Source organism: Doryrhamphus excisus, chromosome 1 (assembly GCF_030265055.1).
Source record: "Doryrhamphus excisus isolate RoL2022-K1 chromosome 1, RoL_Dexc_1.0, whole genome shotgun sequence".
Classification (NCBI taxonomy): Eukaryota; Metazoa; Chordata; class Actinopteri; order Syngnathiformes; family Syngnathidae; genus Doryrhamphus; species Doryrhamphus excisus.
This window is the reverse complement of record NC_080466.1, coordinates 38,897,315-38,920,148: the sequence shown is the minus strand read 5'-3', so window position 1 is coordinate 38,920,148 and position 22,834 is coordinate 38,897,315. Positions and strand designations below refer to the sequence as shown.

Below are 22,834 nucleotides of genomic sequence, written 5' to 3'. Positions count from 1 at the left end.
AGAGTTGACGGCACTGTCATCGATACAAAAAAAAAAATACAAATAGTGTAATTTACACAAGATGTCCGTACTGCATAATAATATTACAAGTCTAGATCTGACTTCAGTTGATGAAACCTTCCATGCATTCTTGATCCCATCCCACACATCCTTTTCCGGAAAACACAAATTAACAGTCACTGACTCACACAGAGTCAGTTTACCCCTCCTGTGGGCGGGGGTAAAGCTTTCTCTCACATGCCTTGAATTCCCACAGCACTTGGTTTCAGCCATGCAAGGGGATCAGCCGTTCTTGTTTGCGGGCATGCCTGTGTTTTGGAGACTCCTACTGTGGCTTTGTGTCTGCATTGTGCTTCCAGCTGAGGGACAAGGAGCTCTGGTTGTTTCTCACAGAGATGCTGTCATTGAGGTAAAGCAAACGTTCATTGTACTGCAAGTTACAACCAGACAATGTGTTCCTTTACTAAGAACGAGGATGGGAATTGTTATTCTCTCCAAAAATGCATTGCTAGGAAAAATTGGACCTTTAACTGATTCGACGCAAACAGGAAATAGCACTGTGTTGCAAGCATGTGCAGCAAGGATTACTTTGTCAACATCCTGTAAACAAGATTTGTTGTGCACAGATGGCAGGGATGCATACTGTACTGAAGGGGAGCAAAGTGCAAAAATGACTCAAGGTGTCTGTGCATAGCAGGGGTGGGCAAACTACGGCCCGGGGGCCACATGTGGCCCACCAATGGCTTGAATCCGGCCCCCAGTTTTTCAACTTTTCAAGTATTTCAACTTTTAACATACAAACTGGCAACATGACTTGCATGTTGGATGTCTTATTTAGTAAAAAAAACAACAACAACAACAAAACTGTAAAATTAAATGACATAGTTTGATGTGGTGGCGGCACGGCGGTCTAGTGGTTAGCGTGCAGACCTCACAGCTAGGAGACCAGGGTTCAATTCCACCCTCGGCCATCTCTCTGTGTGGAGTTTGCATGTTCTCCCCGTGCATGCGTGGGTTTTCTCCGGGTACTCCGGTTTCCTCCCACGTTCCAAAAAAAAAAACATGCTAGGCTAATTGGTGACTTCAAATTGTCCATAGGTATGAATGTGAGTGTGAATGGTTGTTTGTCTATATGTGCCCTGTGATTGGCTGGCGACCAGTCCAGGGTGTACCCCGCCTCTCGCCCGAAGACAGCTGGGATAGGCTCCAGCACCCCCGCGACCCTCATGAGGAAAAAGCGGTAGAAAATGAATGAATGAGTTTGACGTGGTCTGATGAGAAAAGGGACATAAGAACATACAGCTGATAGTATGTGTGTTAAATATATGTTCTGGCCCCCCGGACAATTTTGTAAACTCAATGCGGCCCACGAGTAAAAATATTTGGCCACCCCTGGTGTAGAGTCTCAGTCAATCAAGTCATGGTAATCCGCAAAGTTTTTAAATGGAGACAACTGGACTCTTCTTATTTATTGAAGATGTGCTACATGCTACATGCTACACCCTGCATTTGTATAAGAGTTAATGGGTCTCTCCAATGTAGTGATCATTGTACTCCTCACTACGCTGCACTGCATAAACCACAATGCTGAGTTTGCATCATGGGATTCTGTCCTTGGAGTGAACCAGCTTGTCACGGCTGGGTAAGTCGGCGTTGCGTTGAGACTTCGGGATGTAGAGAGCAGTACCAAAATGCAGATAAAAATATGTCTTTTAATGATGGTAATGGTTTTATTATAGATTACAATTGAGTGCATCCCATAATCAGTTCCCAGTTCCACATGTCCAAAAGGAGTAGGAAGAAGCAAAGCTTATTAAATCCTACCCCTCCATCTGGTACTTTTACAATCAGTAACTGTTGCATCTGTTCAATTCCTGATAATTCCATGATAATTTTGCTATGCAGCAAACAAACGGCAACTCCTCAAACCGAACTAAAAGTACGTAATGAACCAGCAAACTGAAGGAGCAAACACCTGAACTAAATAAGAGGGGAAAAATAGAAAACAGGTGTAGAAAGTAGGAAATGGAAACGAGGCAGTACCAAAATAAGAGCATACAAGGGTAACCTAAGCTAGAACAAGGGGAACAGGGAAGGGGAACAAAGGAAGTAGTGTCAAAATAAGGGCGTAGACACCGGAACAGAGGAAAAGAGGAACACTAAGAGCTGTCACAAGACTGTGAAGGCCAATCGTGACACAGCTTTAGTCTTTAGCTTGAAATGCATCAGTATGCTATGTTTGGAGAAAATCCTTTTCAGGTTCTTTGGCGTACCAGCCACCATTTAGACTTCTGTCTTTTTCCGCCAGGAAAAGAAGAACCGCTACACCCGAGGCTAAGGATAGAAACAAGAGGTGGTCTCATGTGGCGGTCTCTTACATGATGATTTGTCAAAAAATTTGGAAGGATTTTCCCAAACATGACAAACAAAAACTGGTTCACCCATTTATCCATTTTGTATCCTCATGAGGTTAGCAAGGGTATGCTGGAGCCTATACCAGCTCACAGCTGAGGGGCGGGGTACACCCTGGACTGGTCGCCAGCCTATCGCAGAAGCTGGATCACCCCAAAGACGAAAAAATCCAGAGAAGCAAATTCAGCAATGTGGTACACTGCAGTGAGAGTGCAATGACCCCTACGTTGGCAAGACCATACAATCCTTATACAAACACATGGCACAACATTGAAGGGCACTTTGTTTGAGTCCACAGTTCATTTGCATCTCTAAAACAGATATTTCTTTGAGGGCCATGTAGTGTAGACCACTGCACTACTCTCTCTCCCAAAGATGATTTCATTTTCCGGCCATTACCAGAGTGGCCACTACCAGTTATTTTGCCATGTGAACAAACCCAATTATGACCACCCCCAAGGAAGACACCCACCAGACAAATAAAGACTAAACAATTCTCCAATAAACAAGAAGAGTCAATTCAATATTTGCAGATTCTGTGATCAGGATGCAGATTTACAGACCTCTGTCCAGATGGTCCAAATTTGGAATATTACAAAATACCACAGAGAGGTTGGGATATATCCAAATAAAATCATTATATAACTGTTTCTGTCCCATAGTACAATTTTCAATTCCAATCTTGTTTTATTGTGTGCTAGGAAACCGATCAAGCTGTGGGCACCCGGTCAATACAGGTATTGTATTTTAATGATTTCAACTCTTTACAGATATATTCTATACAGTCCTTCTATTGGCCAGACATTATAATCAATTTATTCAGTGAGCTATTGTTAATAATACTGTTCATTTTGAAGAATTCCGCTCAGAAGGACACTGGCATGGACCTTATAGGGGACCTATCATGTTAATTTTCTGCCCTTTGTATTAAGTTGTGTACTCCTATAGAGCGCTACACACAATAACCTGCACAGAATGCTTTCTAGAGCTTCCGGAATCTATACTCCTTTGTGTAGCATCTCCAAGGATTTCCTGCTTCCGACTCAAACGGTCCGTTTCGTTTATTCACGCCCACTCCGCTGTGATTGGTCGCACTGTGATTGGTCAAACACAACATTCAAACTAACATTTATAGGTCAGAAAAATGGAAAAAGCATAATAGGTGTCATTTAAAAATGATAGTTGAACTCTTTGTAAACATTGTATAAGGTATATAGAGGACATTTTATTTATTATTTTATGTATATTCTTTCATGCCCACACATTTATATATATATATATATATATATGTATATATATAATAGTACTATATACAATATATTATTATATATTCTGTTCTATTCTATATTATGTTCTGTTTGCATGAAGAATAAAAACAGAAGTTGATATTTTTTGTTCTCTCCAACAGAAAAGAGGCGCCAACAATGTAAGAAACATTTTTTAACCTTATATTTATTTATTGATTGATTGTTTTCAATTTAATGAATAATATTTAAAATGACTAGGGATGTCTGATAATTATCTACACCGATACTTTTTGGTGCGATATCGGATTTTTTCCCAATCATCAAAACCGACACATGCGTATGTGTTCATTCCACCACAGGAGATATGCCATGTTGCTATCGGCTGATATCGGAAATTGAGAGTTGGACAATTTCGGCATATCGGTTTTCTGCAACAAAAAAAAAGCCAATATCGGACATCCCTAAAAATGACATCTTGCTATGTGGTTGTAAAAGTGTCACCTTCCATCATCAAGTCACATGAATACCATTTGTTGCATCCTTTCAGATGATCGAGGTGCGCAGTTTTCGAGTTTCCTGTGCGGTGACGTCTCGTTTCGCTCACACCGTCATGACCTCCGAGGCCCTGAACAAAGCCAACACCTCACGGGAAATCTCCTTTGAGGTGGAACTCCCCAAGACGGCCTTCATCACCAACTTTACTATGCAAGTTAAAAACATGTTTATATTTTTAATTAGAAATGTGTGCCACCTTAAAAAAAAAAAATCCCAACTTGCTTTCTGCTTCTCAGAGAAACGGATGGTCACATCTATGTTGGAGTAGTGAAGGAGAAAGCGAAAGCCAAGAAAGAGTATGAAAAGGCAGTTTCTTCAGGAAAAACCGCCGGCCTGGTCAAGTGAGTCGCATTAACTGTCTGAAAATAACACAGGATGTAAGACATTTTAGTGAAACAGTACCAACAAATACTTTCAGGGCATCTGGAAGACAGATGGAGACGTTTTCCGTGTCTGTCAACATCGCAGCGCAAAGTCATGTCATTTTTGTTTTGACCTACGAGGAACTCCTTCACCGGAAACTGGGCCAGTATGAGATTCTGACCCGGGTCAAGCCTAAACAACTGGTGCAGGACTTTCAGGTTTGTTGCACTTTTTTTTTTTGTTACTTAATAATGCCATAAAAGTAAGGATCTTATTGAAATGACAATATGTTGACTTTAAAATGTGTGCATTAGGGTTGTGAATCTCGATACACATCTCGATGCACTGCCAGTGACACGATACTTTAACGATAAATGGAATTTTCTGGCGATACGATGCGATAATTATAGGTTATCCCATGGTTTGTCGAGGGCTGATACTGGGCCTGATACCAGACAAACCATGTAATGATCTTATTATCACATACTACAGTATTAATTGGCCCTGTACCCTAGAAACCGCCCATGAATGATACGGGAAAAGGCCGAAATGATACTGTGTCAAAGCCCAGGGCAGTGATACTGATAAAATATAGAGTTTAACCATGTCCAGTATCAGCCCCCGTAGCTGTCCACTCAGAGCACGTTGCTCTGGTATCGTGCCCGTGAAACAACCAATCAGAGAACAGCACACGAGTGCTTAGTGCCTAGTGCTTCTCCAGTCACCAAAAAACCCAAACTTGATTAACGGAACCTTCGGTCTTGGGCTGATACTGACACTTGGGGGCATGATACCTGGCCTGATACCAGACAAACCATGTGATAACCTATAATTATCACATACTATTTAATCATGAGCTTATTATCACGTACTATTTAATCAAAAGACCATTTTGTTTCCAGAAAATGTTCAGTTTATTACATGTATTATATCTAAACAGTGTAAACACAATAATTGCAAAAATATTTCAACAATAATATTTTATCAACAGTCTTATCTTATCAATGTCTGGAAAAAAATTAAAGTTCCATTAATCAGTATCAGCTACGGGGGCTGATACTGGACATGGTTAAACTCTATATTTTATCAGTATCACTGCCCTGGGCTTTGACACAGTATCATTTCAGCCTTTTCCCGTATCATTCATGGGCGGTTTCTAGGGTACAGGGCCAATTAATACTGTAGTATGTGATAATCATTTAGTTCAAATCAGTGAGATCCAATATGATACGGTGCAATTTCTTGATGCAATTCAACATGATACAAATTATTAAACATGCTTGCATCAGATTTTTACCGATAACCACAAACGCATCGCGGTGAATCTCGAATTTCACCGGTCAATTGCAACCATACCCATTGCACTCGCATCGCTCCGTATGCGCATCGATTAATATCGATTAATATCGATTAATATCATTTAATATCGATTATTTTCCACACCCTTAGTGTGCATGCATGTTGATGTGTTTGTGTGTGTGTGTGCAGATATCAGTTAGCATCTTTGAACCTCAGGGCATTGCTTTTGTGGAGGCCACAGGAACATTCCTCAGCAATCAGTTGCTCCCTCTGGTGGACAAAACTGTCACAGACACAAAGGTAAAGTTTCCCAGTGGAACAGTGGTGTATTTTATACTACTATTTTTAGTAAAAAGCCTGGTATATTAGTATTAGTATCAATATGTCAGCTTCTTCTGTGTGTATTTTTGCCTTTTTTCTGGTTTCATTTTATTCCTAGCCATTACTACCGGCCAATAAAAAAACACAAACGGCCCCCTGGACACACTTTGGACACCCTTGCTGCAAATCCTGGTTGAATTCTAAACCGTTTGAACTTGTGATCATTCAACTTTTCAGTGTATTTAACACTATATTCCCAATCAGGTGTATGGTCAGAGTTTTGAAGGTCTAAAGTGGTTTTACTGCATATACTGCTGTTGATGTGTCTTTGTGTGTTTCAGGCTCACGTTACATTCTCACCAACACTTGAACAACAGAGGAAATGCCCAGCATGTGAAGGTACCAGAATTGAGGGTGATTTTGTTGTCAAGTATGATATTAAACGAGTAGAAAACCTTGGCGAAATTCAGGTAAAGCAATCAGACTTTCAACTCGTGTTTTCTATTTACCCGCAACGCCTCTTCGATTCAGTGATGTTTACTTTCTGCTTTCTCATACATGTTTCTTCAGGTCGTAAACGGCTACTTTGTGCATTTCTTTGCACCGCCTGACTTACCCAGAGTGCCGAAGAATGTGATATTTGTGGTCGACAGGAGCGGTTCAATGAGCGGACAAAAGATAAAACAGGTAAGTTCCAACTGTGTTATACACTTATATGCTAGGACTACATTAAAAAGTCATAGCATTTCAGTATGTGGAATCAAACTATGGAATGGATTGAGTAAGGAAATCAAACAATGCACAACGATGAGCCAATTCAAGAAACAATACAAGCAGTTGATGTTTGCTAAATACAAGGATGAAGAGTCTTGAACCAGTCATGATGTGCTATATATATCACTATATTGACACTTACTATGGTACACATTATGTCATTGGATGCTCATATCACCTCGTACTTTGGTACGTGACAAAAAATAAATAAAAATAAAAATAATTACAAAATAAATTATATTCGGAAAGCAGGAAGTGAACAAATGTAACTCTATGGAATTCTAGCTCATGTAGCGTTGATGGCTGTAGTAATATTTTTTTTCCATGAACATTTTATGCAATGTTGGAAAAACAAAAACAAGGCAGATGAGATAAAATGATGGAAATATGTCCGATGTCTTATCACGGGTGCTAAAAATAAAAATAAAAAAACCCCAAAAAACTTAAACTGTATTATGAAAGCAGGAAGTGAACAAATGTAACAGTTACTGATTGTAAAAGTACCAGATGGAGGGGTAGGATTTAATAAGCTTTGCTTCTTCCTACTCCTTTTCGACATGTGGAACTGTGAACTGATTATGCGATGCATTCAAATGTAATCTGATGCATGTTCAAATGAAATAAAACCATTAACATACATCAACGTATCAACTCTTGCAGACCCGGGAAGCCTTGGCAGCCATTCTAAAGGACCTCCACGAGGATGACCGCTTTGCTGTGATTCAGTTCGATAGTGACATTATCACCTGGAAGGATTCCGTCGTTAAAGCAACAAAAGGAAATGTGACAGATGCCATTGCCTACGTGCAGAAACTGAGGGACAGGGGAGGTTAGACGAGCGGGATCAAGTTCTTAGCATACATATACAATATAATTTCTAATCTGCACTTGACGCCATCTTTTATGTGCTTTGTGTTTTAGCTACTAATATCAATGCTGCTCTACTGAAGGCCGTGGAAATGCTGATGAAGGACAGACAATCCAAGAGGCTCCCAGAGAGAAGCGTTGATATGATCATTCTGTTGACTGATGGGATGCCCAACCACGGTGAGCCCCCTTGGCAGCATGAAAGAATGACTTGAATCATTCCCAGTTGAATTCAGTGTTACTGGAAATGTACACACAGGGGTGTCCAACCTGCAGGCAATCCAGGAGAATGTACGCTCGGCTATCGATGGAAAAATGTCACTGTTCTGTCTTGGATTTGGAAATGATGTGGACTACTCCTTTCTGGATGTGATGAGCAAAGAAAACAAAGGATTGGCTCGCAGAATCTTTGAGGCCTCGGATGCGGCGCTTCAACTCCAAGTAGAGTAAAACTCATGAAAACTTTCAGTTCATTCATTCATTCATTTTCTACCGCTTTTTCCTCACGAGGGTCGCGGGGGTGCTGGAGCCTATCTCAGCTGTCTTCGGGCGAGAGGCAGGGTACACCCTGGACTGGTCGCCAGCCAATCACAGGGCACATATAGACAAACAACCATTCACACTCACATTCATACCTATGGACAATTTGGAGTCGAAAACTTTCAGTTGAAACTGCGAGTGAATTCTGATATGCTGAACTGAATTTGGCTGGTGGACTGGTAGAAATCGCATGGTGGCCTAGTGGTTAGCGTGTTAGCCACACCATCAGGAGATCTGTAAGATATGAGTTCAAATCTGTAGTTGACGTGTTCTCCCCGTGCATGTGTAGGTTTTTTCTCCGGGTCCTCCAGTATATGTGCCCTGGGATTGGTTGGCCACCAATCCAGGGTATATACCCCGCTTCTCACCCGAAGTGAGCTGGGATAGGCTCCAGCATACCTCTGCAACTCTAGTGAGGATAAACGGCATACATGGATGGATTTTCCACCAGTAGGGGGCACTAAATAAATTGCCCATTCATTCACTATGGGAAAAAAACATTCATTCATTCATTCATTTTCTACCGCTTTTTCCTCATGAGGGTCGCGGGGGGTGCTGGAGCCTATCACAGCTGTCTTCGGGCGAGAGGCGCGGTATACCCTGGACTGGTCGGCAGCCAATCACAGGGCGGGAAAAAACATATACGATTATAATTGGTTTGAATCAGAGTTATAGTACAAAAAAATGAAGCACAATAAGAAAAGGGGGTATGTCGGAGCCTATTCAAGCTAACTTTGGGCAGGACACCCTGGGCTGGTCACCAGCCAATCACAGGGCACATATAAACAAGCGACCAGTCACACTCACATTCATACCAACGGACAAGATATTGTTGAAAAATCTATGGTATTTATTTTGTGTTTCAGGGTTTCTATGAGGAAGTGGCCAGCCCACTGCTCTTGGAGGTGAACCTGCGCTACCCTGACAATACCATTGATTTCCTGACCAAAAATCACCACAGCCATTTGTTCAACGGCTCAGAGATCGTGGTGGCCGGTCGCTTAGATGACGGCCACCATCTTGATAACTTCCTTGTGGAGGTGTTTGCCCAAGGGGTGAGTGAATGAATACCGCAATATTCCTCCCGAGTCAACCACTGATGACACCACAGACAAGCGAGATAACTTCTGGTTGCCAGAATGCTAACAAGGAAGGGTGTTTTCTGATTAAAAATAATAACATAACAACATTTTTATGTTAACCGAAAAACATGCTAACTAAGGTTCCACTTTATTTTCTCTCCTCACACAGCCTGAGGCAGATTTCCAAGTGCAGGGAAAGGCCAAAGTGGCAGACTGGGACGTGATCTATCCAGAAGACAAGTACATCTTTGGGGACTTTACAGAACGTCTGTGGGCTTACCTGACCATCCAGCAGCTACTGGATCAGAGGTTTTCTCATTTCCAATGTCTCTGTCTGCACCACTAATGGAACCTCAGAAAGAGAACATTTAAAAGTGTTATTTTACCATGCACTCTGTCATTTCAAGCATCGAATTTTTTTTTCAGTCGCATTGGTAGTGAAGAGGAGAAGGACAGAATCACAGCCAAGGCCCTGAACATGTCTCTGCGGTACAACTTTGTTACCCCGCTCACCTCCATGTTGGTCATCAAGCCTGAAACTGAGGACGGACCAGACAGCCCCCTCGTTGCTGATAAACTAACTGAAGGTAAAACGCCTGTTGAGCTTTAAGCGTCTACGGCAGGGGTTCCCAAACTTTACCAACTCAGAGCCCACTTGAAAATAAAAAAAACCTTTGTCCTATAAACAGTAGATAGATAAAATGCTGTGTTCTCAGTGCACTTTTTATTTTTATTTAATAATAATAATCTCATATGTTATTACTTAGGCCTATAAATATTTTTGTTTAATTGTGCAATAAATAATTTACAATAAAATAATTTAAAAAATAATGTTTGCAAAAATGAATAATATTTTTAATGACCGCTCATTGCTCACCTGCAGTACCACCACAGCCCACCAGCGGGCGGTACCCATACTTCGGGAATCACTGGTCTAGGTGTTTTTTCAATGCTTTTTTTTGGCGATCAGACCAGGGTGTACCCCGCCTAAAGTTAGCTGGGATAGGCTAACGTGGGCAAGTAGCATAAAAACATATGGATAAATGAATGTTTATGATTTTTTTTTAAATAGACGAATAACCGCCTTCATCATTTTTGGGGGTAAATTGTTTCCCAGAAGAGGTTGAACACATGAAATGTAGAAAGCAAACAAATGAGTTGTCATCAATGTGAATTTATATAAACATGTATTTGTGTTTTGTTTGTTGAATAGACCAGCGACAGAAAGCAGAGAGACACCGACACCGTGGTACGATGCTCACTTTTATCTTTATCCTTTTTGGGTCTGCATCTACTTGACGGTATGATTTCCATTACTTTCCTCAGGTTCCTCAGCCCATGCTGCACCTCCACGTCGTCAATCAATTGGTAAAGTTTTACTATTATACTTTCATTGTTACTGCTAACATGCATAAACCTCCCGTAAAATCCTGTGTATAAGCTGCTATCTTTTTCTTAAACCAATTTATGGCTAAATTGTAGTCACATGACATCTCCTTTACTTCTGCACGACTGCTCATTGTTTAAATACTGTGCCGCTCCCGAGTCAGTGAAGAAACTTTCTTTGGCAAGAGCCAATCACAAGCTACCAGAGCACGCACAACAAGCTTCTCATCCCATTGAAAATCTATATATATATATATATATATATATATATATATATATATATATATATATATATATATATATATATATATATATATATATATATATACAGTATAACAACATAACAGTCAGACTCACAGTGTCATCTTTACTAACAACACAAAATTCATCACACAGCATCTTAACATCTTTAAAATCTCAGCATCTTTAAAATGGGAGAAAAATACTGCTTTTTCCATCAGGCATTGCTTCTGAGCAACACATACATTAGAGCACTGCAATGACATCAGCCCCCCGCCCCCACCCGGCTCCCTCTGGTGGACATATGATTTTCTAAAACAAAATGCATTATGGGAAAACTTTGAAATGGTATAGCCTTTGAGTGTTAAGTTGCTGTGTGATGAGTTTAATGTTGTTTGTGGGACTACACAGTTGACAGGCTCCTTGTGAGTTTTTTCATAGCTCACGTTTGTAGCCGACTGGTCCTTACGGACTCATGAGGGCCAAAACACATGCGGCTGATACACCGGAATTTACAGTATTCATAACCAATTGAACAGAATATACTATGTCTGTAAAATAATAATTGTAGAACTACAATTTATTTGCTTTTATAGTGGATGGAGATCCACATTTCATGATAGAGCTTCCAGACAGACATGACGCTCTGTGCTTCAACATCAATGGCAAACCAGGGACTATTTTCAACCTGGTCAGAGACCCAAAATCAGGTCACATCTTAGCATTCATGTACAGTATGAAATGTTTTTTTTTTCCTGTAGATATAAGCTAAACAAACTGTTATTACCTTCAGGCTTTGTTGTAAATGGTGAAATTATTGAAAAGAAGAAATTTGTCGAGGATGAAAGGATGAATACCTACTTTGGTCGTCTTGGTATCAGCCACGAGACTTTGGGGGTGAAGCTAGAGGTGAACACAGAGGACATCTCAGTCTTCCATGGGGGCAAACACGTCAAGCTACTGTGGTCGGAGGTGACCTCTCTGAAAGACACAAGGTGAGTCAAAATGGTTGACGGCCTCAAACCAGGCTACAGGTTTTTAGCCTGCACTTTCAACACAATGTCCAATGCAACTATTAAGGTGTCAGGGAGTTAGATTACCAACGTACATCCGCACAACCACACTGGCTGACTGTCTAATCAATGTTTAGCCATACAAAAGCAAAGACCGTGTACCAAAAAGCAGAACACAATTTACTCTATATGAAATTGGGGTGTATGAAAACCAAGGTTTGACTTTAATTGGCGACTCCAAATTGTCCATTGGTATGAATGTGAGTGTGAATGGTTGTTTGTCTATATGTGCCCTGTGATTGGCTGGCGACCAGTCCAGGGTGTACCCCGCCTCTCGCCCAAACACAGCTGGGATAGGCTCCAGCACCCCCTGCGACCCTTGTGAGGATAAGCGGTAGAAAATGAATGAATGAATGAATGAAATCGAGCCGTATGAAAACCAAGGTTTGACATTGCAGTTCAAATTTCATGGTGTCACTCTGTCACTGTTTTTCAAAATAAATCCAACCTATTATTAGTCAATAAATATGCATATTTAAGCAAATTTGATTGGCCTAAATTAAGCATTTCAAGCATAAAAATAGCTAACTTAAGGGAAATGCTAATATAAGGTATTCAGAAAACACATTCAAAGATGTGATCTAGCATTCCACACTGGTCATTAGGTGTCAGTAATGTTAAATATGTGCCCTGTGTGTACCCCGCCTCTCGTCCGAAGACAGCTGGGATAGGCTCCAGCACCTGCGCGACCATCGTGAGGATAAGCGGTAGAAAATGAATGAATGAATATCTTATTTTTTGTTATTATGTCTACGAGATCAGGTAATACCAGTGTAAAGAAGGTTGTACAAAAGTCCGAAAATATTCCATTTGCTTTTATTAATAATTGTGTTTTCCATCTAGTATGGACCTCCAGTTGACAAAGAACTGCAGCCTGACAGTCACCCTGAGACACTCTGTTAAATTTATGGTCATCAGACACACAAAAGTGTGGAAGAGACGTCATGATCAACAGCACTATTTGGGTTTTTACACCCTGGACAGCCACCATTTGTCCAACTCAGTACATGGACTGCTAGGTAGGAGCCATTACAAACGTATAATGAATGCATCTGTAATAAAAGTCAAGCCATGACAAAGCTATGATGGCCCCAGGTCAGTTCTACCATGGTGTTGACTTCGAAGTGACAGATGTGTCGCAGCAGAAAACAGACACCACCATGTATGTGAAGGGACAGACGCTTAATGTGACCAGGTATGCAGACTGTATCTAACACACTATATGCTCCTCACTTAAGGAAGGCCATCATAAACTGTTGCTTTTCTCTCCTGTGCAGACACTGGCAGAAGGACTTCAGCAAGGATGTGATAAACGGGGAAAATATTCCTTGCTGGTTTGTAGACAACGATGGAGCTGGCTTCATCGACGGAAGAGCCTCTGATTACATTGTTCCGGACCTTTTTTGAAATCATATGCATCTTTTTTTTATGTTGATATATGTGTGTAAGTTCACCACAGCCACAAATGGTATCATATTTGCTTAGGAGGTTGCAGTCAACACATAATAATGACATCAGGTTGTAATATCTGCAGGTATAGTTTGTTTATTTACAGTTTTATATACAGTATATCTATATTTTTATATTTCATAACTCAACATTTTTTTTGAACAATTATATGTCGAATCATGCAATTAAGAATGTTTATAGAAACAAAATAAACACTATTTGGTGGAGGTGTACATATATTTTCAGAGTTCTTGCACTGACGATCACCTTCTGCACATCACTTGCAGAAAAAAATGCACAAAAAAATGCATCCAAAGCATTTTTAAAAGCTTTTCTGATTAAAACTAATCTTCAAAATGTGAAACAAGGCTTTAGGGTTGGCGCTGCATTATTTCCAAACCTGCTAAGCTCACTTCAGTTACATTTAAAGGCAGAATGGACATATTTTTAGTTCCTACAATGAGTAAACACCAGAGTAAATTGTGCAGGGAGTATGAGAGTCCCTAGCTGTATTATTTTCTGAAAGAAGGCTCACTGTGCTGCATTTTGACAACCTCTCATTTAAAGCTGTAAAATTAGGAAACACCGCAGAAAGTGACTTCCTTTTCTCCATGAATTGATCACTCAGTCATCATATAAACATTATACAATTGATAATGGTATAGAATATATTTACAAAAAATATTGGTCCAGAAAATAATACGCGGTTGTGCTCTTTTCATGTGGATGAAAGCAGGAAGTGACGTCCTCTTTTCACGCGCACATTTGTACTTTATGATTCCTTTAATAGGTTTTTGCTGTAACAAATGAGTGAATGAAAAGAAGCTAGAGTGATACATATTTCATTTATAATACTAACAATTAAAACATGCTACATTAGAATATATTTAAGCAGCGTCTTTAATAGTGTCGTTTTTACAAATCTGGCAGTAACGATCTTGTTTGTCCCAATGCCGTTGCCGTACCACATCTGCTGGACTAAAGTGGCTTCAGGTGAGTCTTTCGTCTTGGCGGGAAGCAGTGACGTCACACTCATCGGATACAGTAAGAAACAAAAACCCATACAGTACCACATAAATAACATGGTTGTTTTAATTGTCTGATTGATAATTGATGCGAGTTTAACACATACTGCAGTGCAAGTTGGTAGTTTACTCTGGAGGTAAATATGGGTGTTATCGTGCACTAAAGACAAGTTAAGCAAAACAATGTTTATTTCTTGCTAGCTAGCTACGTCAGACCTGAGTCAATGCCCTGCGTCATGTCATTTCTAATGTTAAAAGTCAACTTTCTCCGTTTTAGTAATTCGTATCCATCTTCCAAGAAAGCCATGTCAAATTAATTGTTTCTTTTTTTTTGGGCAGGTTGACCCAATTTCAGCCCTCCCATAGAGTGACAACAGCACAGTACCCGAACAAATGCTAACAGTTCAACGGTCTACAGTGAATAAACAGATGGAGTAAACTGGTAAGTCATTACTTCAAATTAAGCTACAGTCTACACACATGCGCAGTACAGTGTAACTAAGTGTCTACCAGTGGCGTCATTAGGCCTATTTTAGGGGTGTTCTTAAGCCCCCCTAAATAATTTGATTTTTTTAATCGTTTTTTTTTTAATCTCTGGCAATAGCAGGCTTATACTAGCCTAATACTACTAATAATAACTAATAATAATCAGAAGAAGAAGAATGATGATAGTAATAATAATAGGCTAATTAATAATATAATAATGATTATTATGTAATTGATCACTGTCCACTGGACAGAATGGTTGCAGAGCTTGAGCAGCGGTTTTGCAGTGTAGATTGTGTGTCCTTGTGTACATTTAATGGTGGCCTAAAACAATTGAGTATCTCTACTAAATCTGTCCAAAAGTGGGAAAGTTATATGCTGGTTCTTGTTCGTTATTAGTTTTTGTTTGATTTTTTGATATTTTTGAATGTCTACTACATTCATTCATATCCTAGACCCTAGTGACGCCCCTGGTGCCTACAAAGTCGATATTTTAAAAAGGATAACGGTAGGTGTGTCACATTACAGGTGATATATTAACTTCATATTGTCCAATGGAAACCCATATTTGATGCTGTCATACTGACACAAGAGCCAAATATTTTATTCTCGTAAGCTTATAGTGACTGTAACCTCCAATTTTAAGCTTCCAGGATGTTACAAAACATCCCCCCGGTGTGCTTTCCGTGTTGACTATCATGAGTTAAATTAAAATCCTGGAGTTAATTCCTCTTGTGTATTTGTATTTGTATTGTATTATTTACAATTCAGCACAAATATTCCCTTCCCTCTCCATGTATGGGAAGTTACAGTATATGCTATCCAATGCAACAAGAACAGTTTTAAGTCTGTAGCCTCTTATTACTTGGCTATATTTATGTTCACGCGTGTGTGTGTGTGTGTGTGTGTGTACAGGGCAAGTGTGCTGACCCCAGTCATGTTGGAAGTTCAGGAGTTGAGAGGGATTTTCTTAAGGGGATCTTTGCAAAAGTGTTTGCCTGTGTGTGTCTCTTTGCATGTGTGCGTTAGTGATTAACGCCAGATGTGCAAAGCTCAGGGTGTCGGCAAATGCGTTGAGAGGGCCCCACTGTATTTTGTTCAGCCTGGTTGCTGAATATGCTCAGGCGACCTCTTCACACATGGCTGATATTAACATCTTCGCTGTTCATCCCCCTGAATCCCCCTTAAGGTGGGAAACATTAGGTCAGCCGGAGCAGAAGGAAGTTTTAATAAGGATGTACTGCAGCCAAGGCAGAGTGTGTGGTTTATATATATATATATATATATATATATATATATATATATATATATATATATATATATTTACATCTCTTTGTACTCCAGCAGAGGGCGGGAGAGAGCTGTGGAAGGGCTGCACTTCCCTATGGCTGAAGTCACACTCCTGCAGGTAAAGACTTTTTTCTTACTGCTATAACGTTTACTCAATTGTTGTATTGTTTTGAGTTTTATATAAGGGAACTACAGAAGAACTTTATTAAAGTGCACAAAAAATGTCTATTTCATTACATGACAAAGAACATTAATCACCATAAGTCTAATATATTGTCCACATTATTTTATATCCTTAAATTGTAATGGTTTTTGAAGTGATTAATAATGTAAGTGCATTTTTTTTATATTTTCGGAAATGCTGCTGTGTTCGAGGGCTTTTTATGGTAATGGTTTTATTTCATTTGAACATGCATCAGATTACAATTGAATGCATCACATAATCAGTTCCCAGTTCCACATGTCCAAAAGGAGTAGAAAGAAGCAAAGCTTATTAAATCCTACCCCTCCATCTGGTACTTTTACAATCAGTAACTGTTACATTTGTTCGCTTCCTGCCTTTCTAATATATTTAAAAAAAAATGTTATTTTTTGCTATTTATTTATTTTATTTTAGTTTTTTTATTTTTTTTGTTCACTTCCTGCTTTCCATAATACAGTTTAAGATTTTATTTTTTTTAATAATGTTTCAATAACATCAAACAGTCAAAGCAGACTCCTGAAGTGATTCATAATGTAAGTGCATTTTTTTATATTTTCGGAAATGCTGCTGTGTTCGAGGGCTTTTTATGGTAATGGTTTTATTTCATTTGAACATGCATCAGATTACAATTGAGTGCATCCCATAATCAGTTAGCAGTTCCACATGTCGAAAAGGAGTAGGAAGAAGCAAAGCTTATTAAATCCTACCCCTCCATCTGGTACTTTTACAATCAGTAACTGTTACATTTGTTCACTTCCTGCTTTCCTAATATAGTTTAACTTTTTTTAATTTTTTTAATTTTTTGTCCCTTACCGAAGTACAAGGTAACTTATTTGTTTAATTATCATTTTTTTCTAAACCACAGAACAGAATATGTATTAAAACAGGGGTTTTAATACTTGGAAATCTATTAGAATAATTGCTTCTCATTAATATAGCAGCAATGTTTACAACTTTAATTTCCAGTTTACTTGAGTACTTAATGTTTGTTCTAATGAATAGTTTCAGCAACTTTTCCCTTCATCTGAATGACTTGAAGCAACTTGAAACCACATGTGTGATAGGACATTTGTCCCCATGTTACCTGCCAATTTGTTGCTCCTTTTTCTATTTCAGTCTCACTTTTTTTTCAAACTTTTTTTCTCATCCCCTACCTCTGTTGTTCCCTCCCTCCCCTTGCTTGTCTATCTACCTTTTGTCCCTGTGTGAATATTTCACATTGCTGCTGCCGCTGGTGCGTGATGCAGAGCACTGAGCATTCATTGTGTGAGCACATGTGGGTGATGTGGTATGCGACTCCTCGACGCGTGGTCTGTTGTGACGGCTGTGCTGCCTCCGACGCCAGCTGACTAGCCGCCTGTGCGGCTTCACCTAACTGGTGACACGGACCCCCATACCCACACGCCGAGGACCATGCCAAACATACTTGTACAGTAGGTCCACCGCAGTGCATCAGCAGACATGATGCACTGTGGCCTGCATGCCCTCTTGTTTGCTGGGACCTGTTAAAAACATTATTAACTTTTCTTTTTAAATTGGCTGTTCTGTAGAGTAAAATTGACTTTTATTTGAACCAGAAAATAATAATTTATATCTTTTAATATGACATCAGAACTAGCTGACGGGCCACTACTCAACAGTTCCTAGAGGGCACTTCAATACTTAGTGCATTTGTATTTCATTTCAAGTGGTAATTTTATCACATAAATCACTGGTTTAGAATGCATATTTAAAACACATTATACACTTTACTTCCTGAATTGTGCACTTTTTAACTGTTAAAAGTTTGGGCATAGTATTGCATTTTAAAAGGTGCAGTTGTTGTGCAGGTAATTGAAACCACGTTTCAGGCGTCCGTAGTAAACATGTCACATCAAGCAACTTCGGTTTTGTGTAAAAGAGGTCTATTATAATATTAAAGCGTGTGACTTCATTCATTCTCAATTATTTTAACACTATAATAGTCTGTTTGTTTTTCAATTATTCTAATACTTTATACATTCTATGATAAAAGTCACAATGTAATCTGCAAATGAATACATTATATTCATGCATATATTGTGTGTATATACACAACTCAATATTTTTGGAACTGAATTATGTGATGGATTTCTTTGTGACTTTATGTATGATCAAGTAAAATTAAACCATTACAATTTAAGAATATTTTTAACAGTAAGCTACTGTATGCTTATTGTTATGGTCGGGGGGGCTGTTCATTCTACAATCTCTGTTGACTGGCTTGCTAATGGCAGACAAATGTGTAAAACATAGCAAAAAGTCATTTGTATGCTTAGCGTCTCAATTGATTGTGGAGACGCATGAAAGTAATGTAAACACAGGTGGTGTAAATTCATTCATAACTCAATTTAGGCAAGCTGATGATTGTGATGATTTCATGGTGATGGATTCCCATTGTATTTGCCTTGCATTATTGAAGGTTTTAAAAGTTGTGTGTCTTCTAAAACACGGTGGAAGGCCAGACAATATTGCAGCGCGCCGCGGTGTAATCCTTGGTATTTAGTGTCTTCTCTAGTGCTGCCGAGGTGAAAAGTTGAACCTGGTGTTGACCCTCTCTTGAGAGAGGGCTTAGCTCTGAAGTCAGGCGCGGGCCAAAGGCACATGCAGGATATTCTCAAGTTCCTCTTTCTCTCCCTCGTGTGCACCCCTCCGCCGTCACACTCCCCTCCCACACGGAAACAATTAGCATCCGTGATAAGACATCGGACATATTTCCATCATTTTATCTCATCTGCCTTGTTTTTGTTTTTTTTCCATCGTGACAAGAGTCTCGTGTCCTCGTGCAACAGCGCCGTTGATCAGCATCTCATTGAAAGGTGGAGTGGAGGAGGGAGTGTAAGAGTCGGAGAGGGGCATTACGTTTATCACAAATGGGAGCTGAATTCCAGATGGAATGATAATACAAAAAAAAAAAAGGACAAAACAGCAACGCAAGTGGAAAACAAACAGATTAGGCATCTGGGCAAATCTAAATTTACTAAACAAATGTTTGCTCTTGTGAGAAAGACTTATTTTGTGTTGTTTAAATTATTATATCTCCATACGCTTTGTATGATATGTTTCATAACATCAAACACAGTCAAAGCAGACTCCTGAAGTGATTCATAATGTAAGTGCATTTTTTTTTTTTTTTCGGAAATGCTGCTGTGTTCGAGGGCTTTTTATGGTAATGGTTTTATTTCATTTGAACTTGCATCAGATTACAATTGAATGCATCCCATAATCAGTTCCCAGTTCCACATGTCTAAAAGGAGTAGGAAGAAGTAAAGCTTATTAAATCCTACCCCTCCATCTGGTACTTTTACAATCAGTAACTGTTACATTTGTTCACTTCCTGCTTTCCTAATATAAATTTTTTTTTGTTTATTTAATTTTTGTCAATATATAGCTGGATTTCTAATCTTGGTAATTGGTAATGGTTTTATTTCATTTGAACATGCATCAGGTTACAATTGAATGCATCCCATAATCAGTTCCCAGTTCCACATGTCCAAAAGGAGTAGGAAGAAGCAAAGCTTATTAAATCCTACCCGTCCATCTGGTACTTTTACAATTAGTAACTGTTACATTTGTTCGCTTCCTGCCTTTCTAATATATTTAAGTTTTTGTTTTTTTTAAGTTTTATTTTTTGTAATTTATTTATTTATTTTATTTTAGTTTTTTTTTTTCATTTTATTTTTTGTTCACTTCCTGCTTTCCATAATACAGTTTAAGATTTTATTTTTTTAATTTTTTAATTTTTAGCATCCGTGATAAGGCATCGGACATATTTCCATCATTTTATCTCATCTGCCTTGTTTTTGTTTTTTCCATCACCACCTTTTATTTAGAAATAAAAGGTGGTTCATGATTGCATAAAATGTTCATGGAAAAAAATTACTACAGCCATCAACGCTACATGAGCTAGAATTCCATATCAGAACAAAATCTAACATTCTTCCTGTCCAGTGGAGCGGGAGAATACGGGGCCTAAAGATACGAGTCCGACAGTAGATGTTGAGTCGTACTGGAATATGTTCTCCATCTGTTTTTAGTTTTTCGACCGGTTGTGATAACCTGAGCATGACCCCTGATTGGTCTAATCTCACCCTCATCGTCTCTCCGGCTGGTCAGCTGACAGAACATTGTGCAGGGGGAGAAGAGAATTTGTTTTGCATTGTGGCGATTGTCTGTTAGTCAGGTTTGTCCAAACTGTAGAAAGCCGTTCAATACACGGGGAGAGAATGTTTATGGTGAGTTCAATGAGCCAAACATGTTGACTTTCTCTGGCGAGAAGCCTGTGTAATAATTCTGGCTGTGTTTCTCTGTTATGTGTACAAACATGACCGAGCAGAGTTAATGTATGTATTCGTTGTAGTTCACAGCCCGAGTTCTTGTCACATCTGTAAGCATTCATTTGCGCACTGTTTGTAAAATGTCTGTTCAAAGCTAGTCCACACATCAGTATCTTAAATGGAACTCGCTCAATTATGAGCAAAAATAAATTATTTAGGGTTTTGTGCATACTACAGCGCATGACAAACCGATGTCCAGTCTAGTAGCTGCTTTAGGCGGCTTGTTTGGAGGGTTTTAGTTTAGCCAGATTAGATCAGAGGACCGCTGTTTGTTTATTTTTGATTCGGGAGGGGCAGCGGTCCCAGAGGAATATCCCCTCCCTTCAACTACTACTCTGCGATCCCTCCCCAGGATTCCTCCTCAGGGCACAGTCGACTGGAGCCCTCCTGACCTCCCCGTCACCCCTTCCCAAACCATGTTAGCCAACATATCCTGGGAAGAGAAAAGAAAATGAAGACTTTCTTAGTCTTCACCAAACTAAATGACAACCAGATCCGTGCCACCCAGGCGGGCAAACCCCTTAGGCTGTGGTCAACCTCCGAAGAGGTTCATCCCTGCAAGTTTGACCTCTCTTTCATCTTCTTGTAGGTTGCCAATCTGGTTGGTCTTGCGCTCGGCTCGGATTGGCAAGGTATCAGGCGGACGAACCAGCTTAGTGTGTTGTGTCTGTGTAGATTTCCACTCATCCAGATCATGGTAATCCGTAAAGGTTCAATTGGTGCGACTGGCCTTTCATTCAAAAGGCTTCTTCAAACTCCAGAGATATGAGTACGGAATATTTTGACAGAAACATCGCTTTGACATCTGAGTGTCAGGACTGATGACGCATCTGTAGAAATTACAGTTGCGTATCGTTTACATATTACACGATTCCGGTGCCAAATCTGTACTTTTCAAGCACGCCGGTACTTACAACAAAATTTGTGACATCCATGTTGAACACAATAGTTTAATTAATTATTTAAGTTCACCGGTATGAAATTAAATTCACAACAAATTGTCCTAATTATCACAGGAAAACAACACAAAAATGAGCAATATTTTACGGTCCTGTAAGTGCATACGTTCTTTACAATTTGAGCCGAAATTGATGACAAGATAGACATAGACTTTCTTTATTGTCATTGCACAATAACACGAAACAACAACGAAATGTCGTTGCCTGGCTCCCGTGTAATAATAAATAATAAATAATAATGTGGAGAATAAATAGATTACATCAAATATGAACAACAATGTACAGCGTAAACAGTAATTTGTACAAATAATTTAAATAATTTATAATAAATAACAATAATTTAAAGTTTTTGGCAATGTTGCGAGTTAACCAAACATGCAAGAGTTGTGTATAAATTGAGTACAAAGTGTCAAGTGGCACTTTTACGGCAAGCCGAACCGGATCAGGATCGGAGCCGCAATGGATTCGGTGTGATCCCTGGGTTTGAGCGCTTCGGCCTCATCATTTTAGCTACATGGCTACTATGCTCACAGAGTTAACCTAAGGACACCAACACACCTGCTAGCCTTTGAAGAAATGTTATCATTACAGTCCTCACTGCCTCGCCCAAATACACCTCACTGGCCCCCTGACACCCCTACCCCCACCCCCGAGGGCCCGCTCCACTATTTGAGAAGGACTGAAATAGAGACTTGTTTGTTTAATGGTAAAAAAAAAATGGCAGCACACATAGAGCATCGTTGTGGTCTCTCTATTAGTTCCATTAGTGTGATTGCCTTTGACGTGTTTATCGATAAAGATCGCAGCATATCCTGCTGCATGGTCTTTTGGGTCCCATGACTGAAATATGTACTTTCTCCCCCCCCTTTCTCACATTTTTTTATTTGCATAGACACACACAAATATCTG

General features: G+C 39.5%; 1 protein-coding gene and 1 long non-coding RNA gene across 2 annotated transcripts in view; both read left to right on the top strand.

The window, feature by feature from the left end:
- The first annotated feature begins 61 nt into the window (after positions 1-61).
- LOC131142969 (inter-alpha-trypsin inhibitor heavy chain H3-like) lies at positions 62-13,841 on the top strand. The gene is made up of 22 exons (XM_058091716.1): positions 62-409; positions 3,114-3,149; positions 3,821-3,838; positions 4,207-4,364; positions 4,451-4,555; positions 4,633-4,795; positions 6,066-6,176; positions 6,539-6,667; positions 6,768-6,884; positions 7,632-7,800; positions 7,893-8,018; positions 8,098-8,279; positions 9,245-9,433; positions 9,630-9,769; positions 9,887-10,047; positions 10,674-10,709; positions 10,787-10,828; positions 11,683-11,796; positions 11,880-12,081; positions 13,003-13,178; positions 13,255-13,354; positions 13,437-13,841. Exons 1-22 carry the CDS (start codon positions 62-64, stop codon positions 13,564-13,566), a joined length of 2,952 nt encoding a protein of 983 aa, XP_057947699.1. The 3' UTR covers positions 13,567-13,841.
- A 784-nt stretch (positions 13,842-14,625) lies between these two features.
- Positions 14,626-22,834, top strand: part of LOC131143104 (uncharacterized) — a 111,479-nt gene continuing 103,270 nt past the window's right edge. Inside the window, exons 1-3 of the long non-coding RNA XR_009133164.1 lie at positions 14,626-14,652; positions 14,973-15,075; positions 16,464-16,527. This is a non-coding gene — a long non-coding RNA (uncharacterized LOC131143104). The remainder of the gene's footprint in view (positions 14,653-14,972; positions 15,076-16,463; positions 16,528-22,834) is intronic.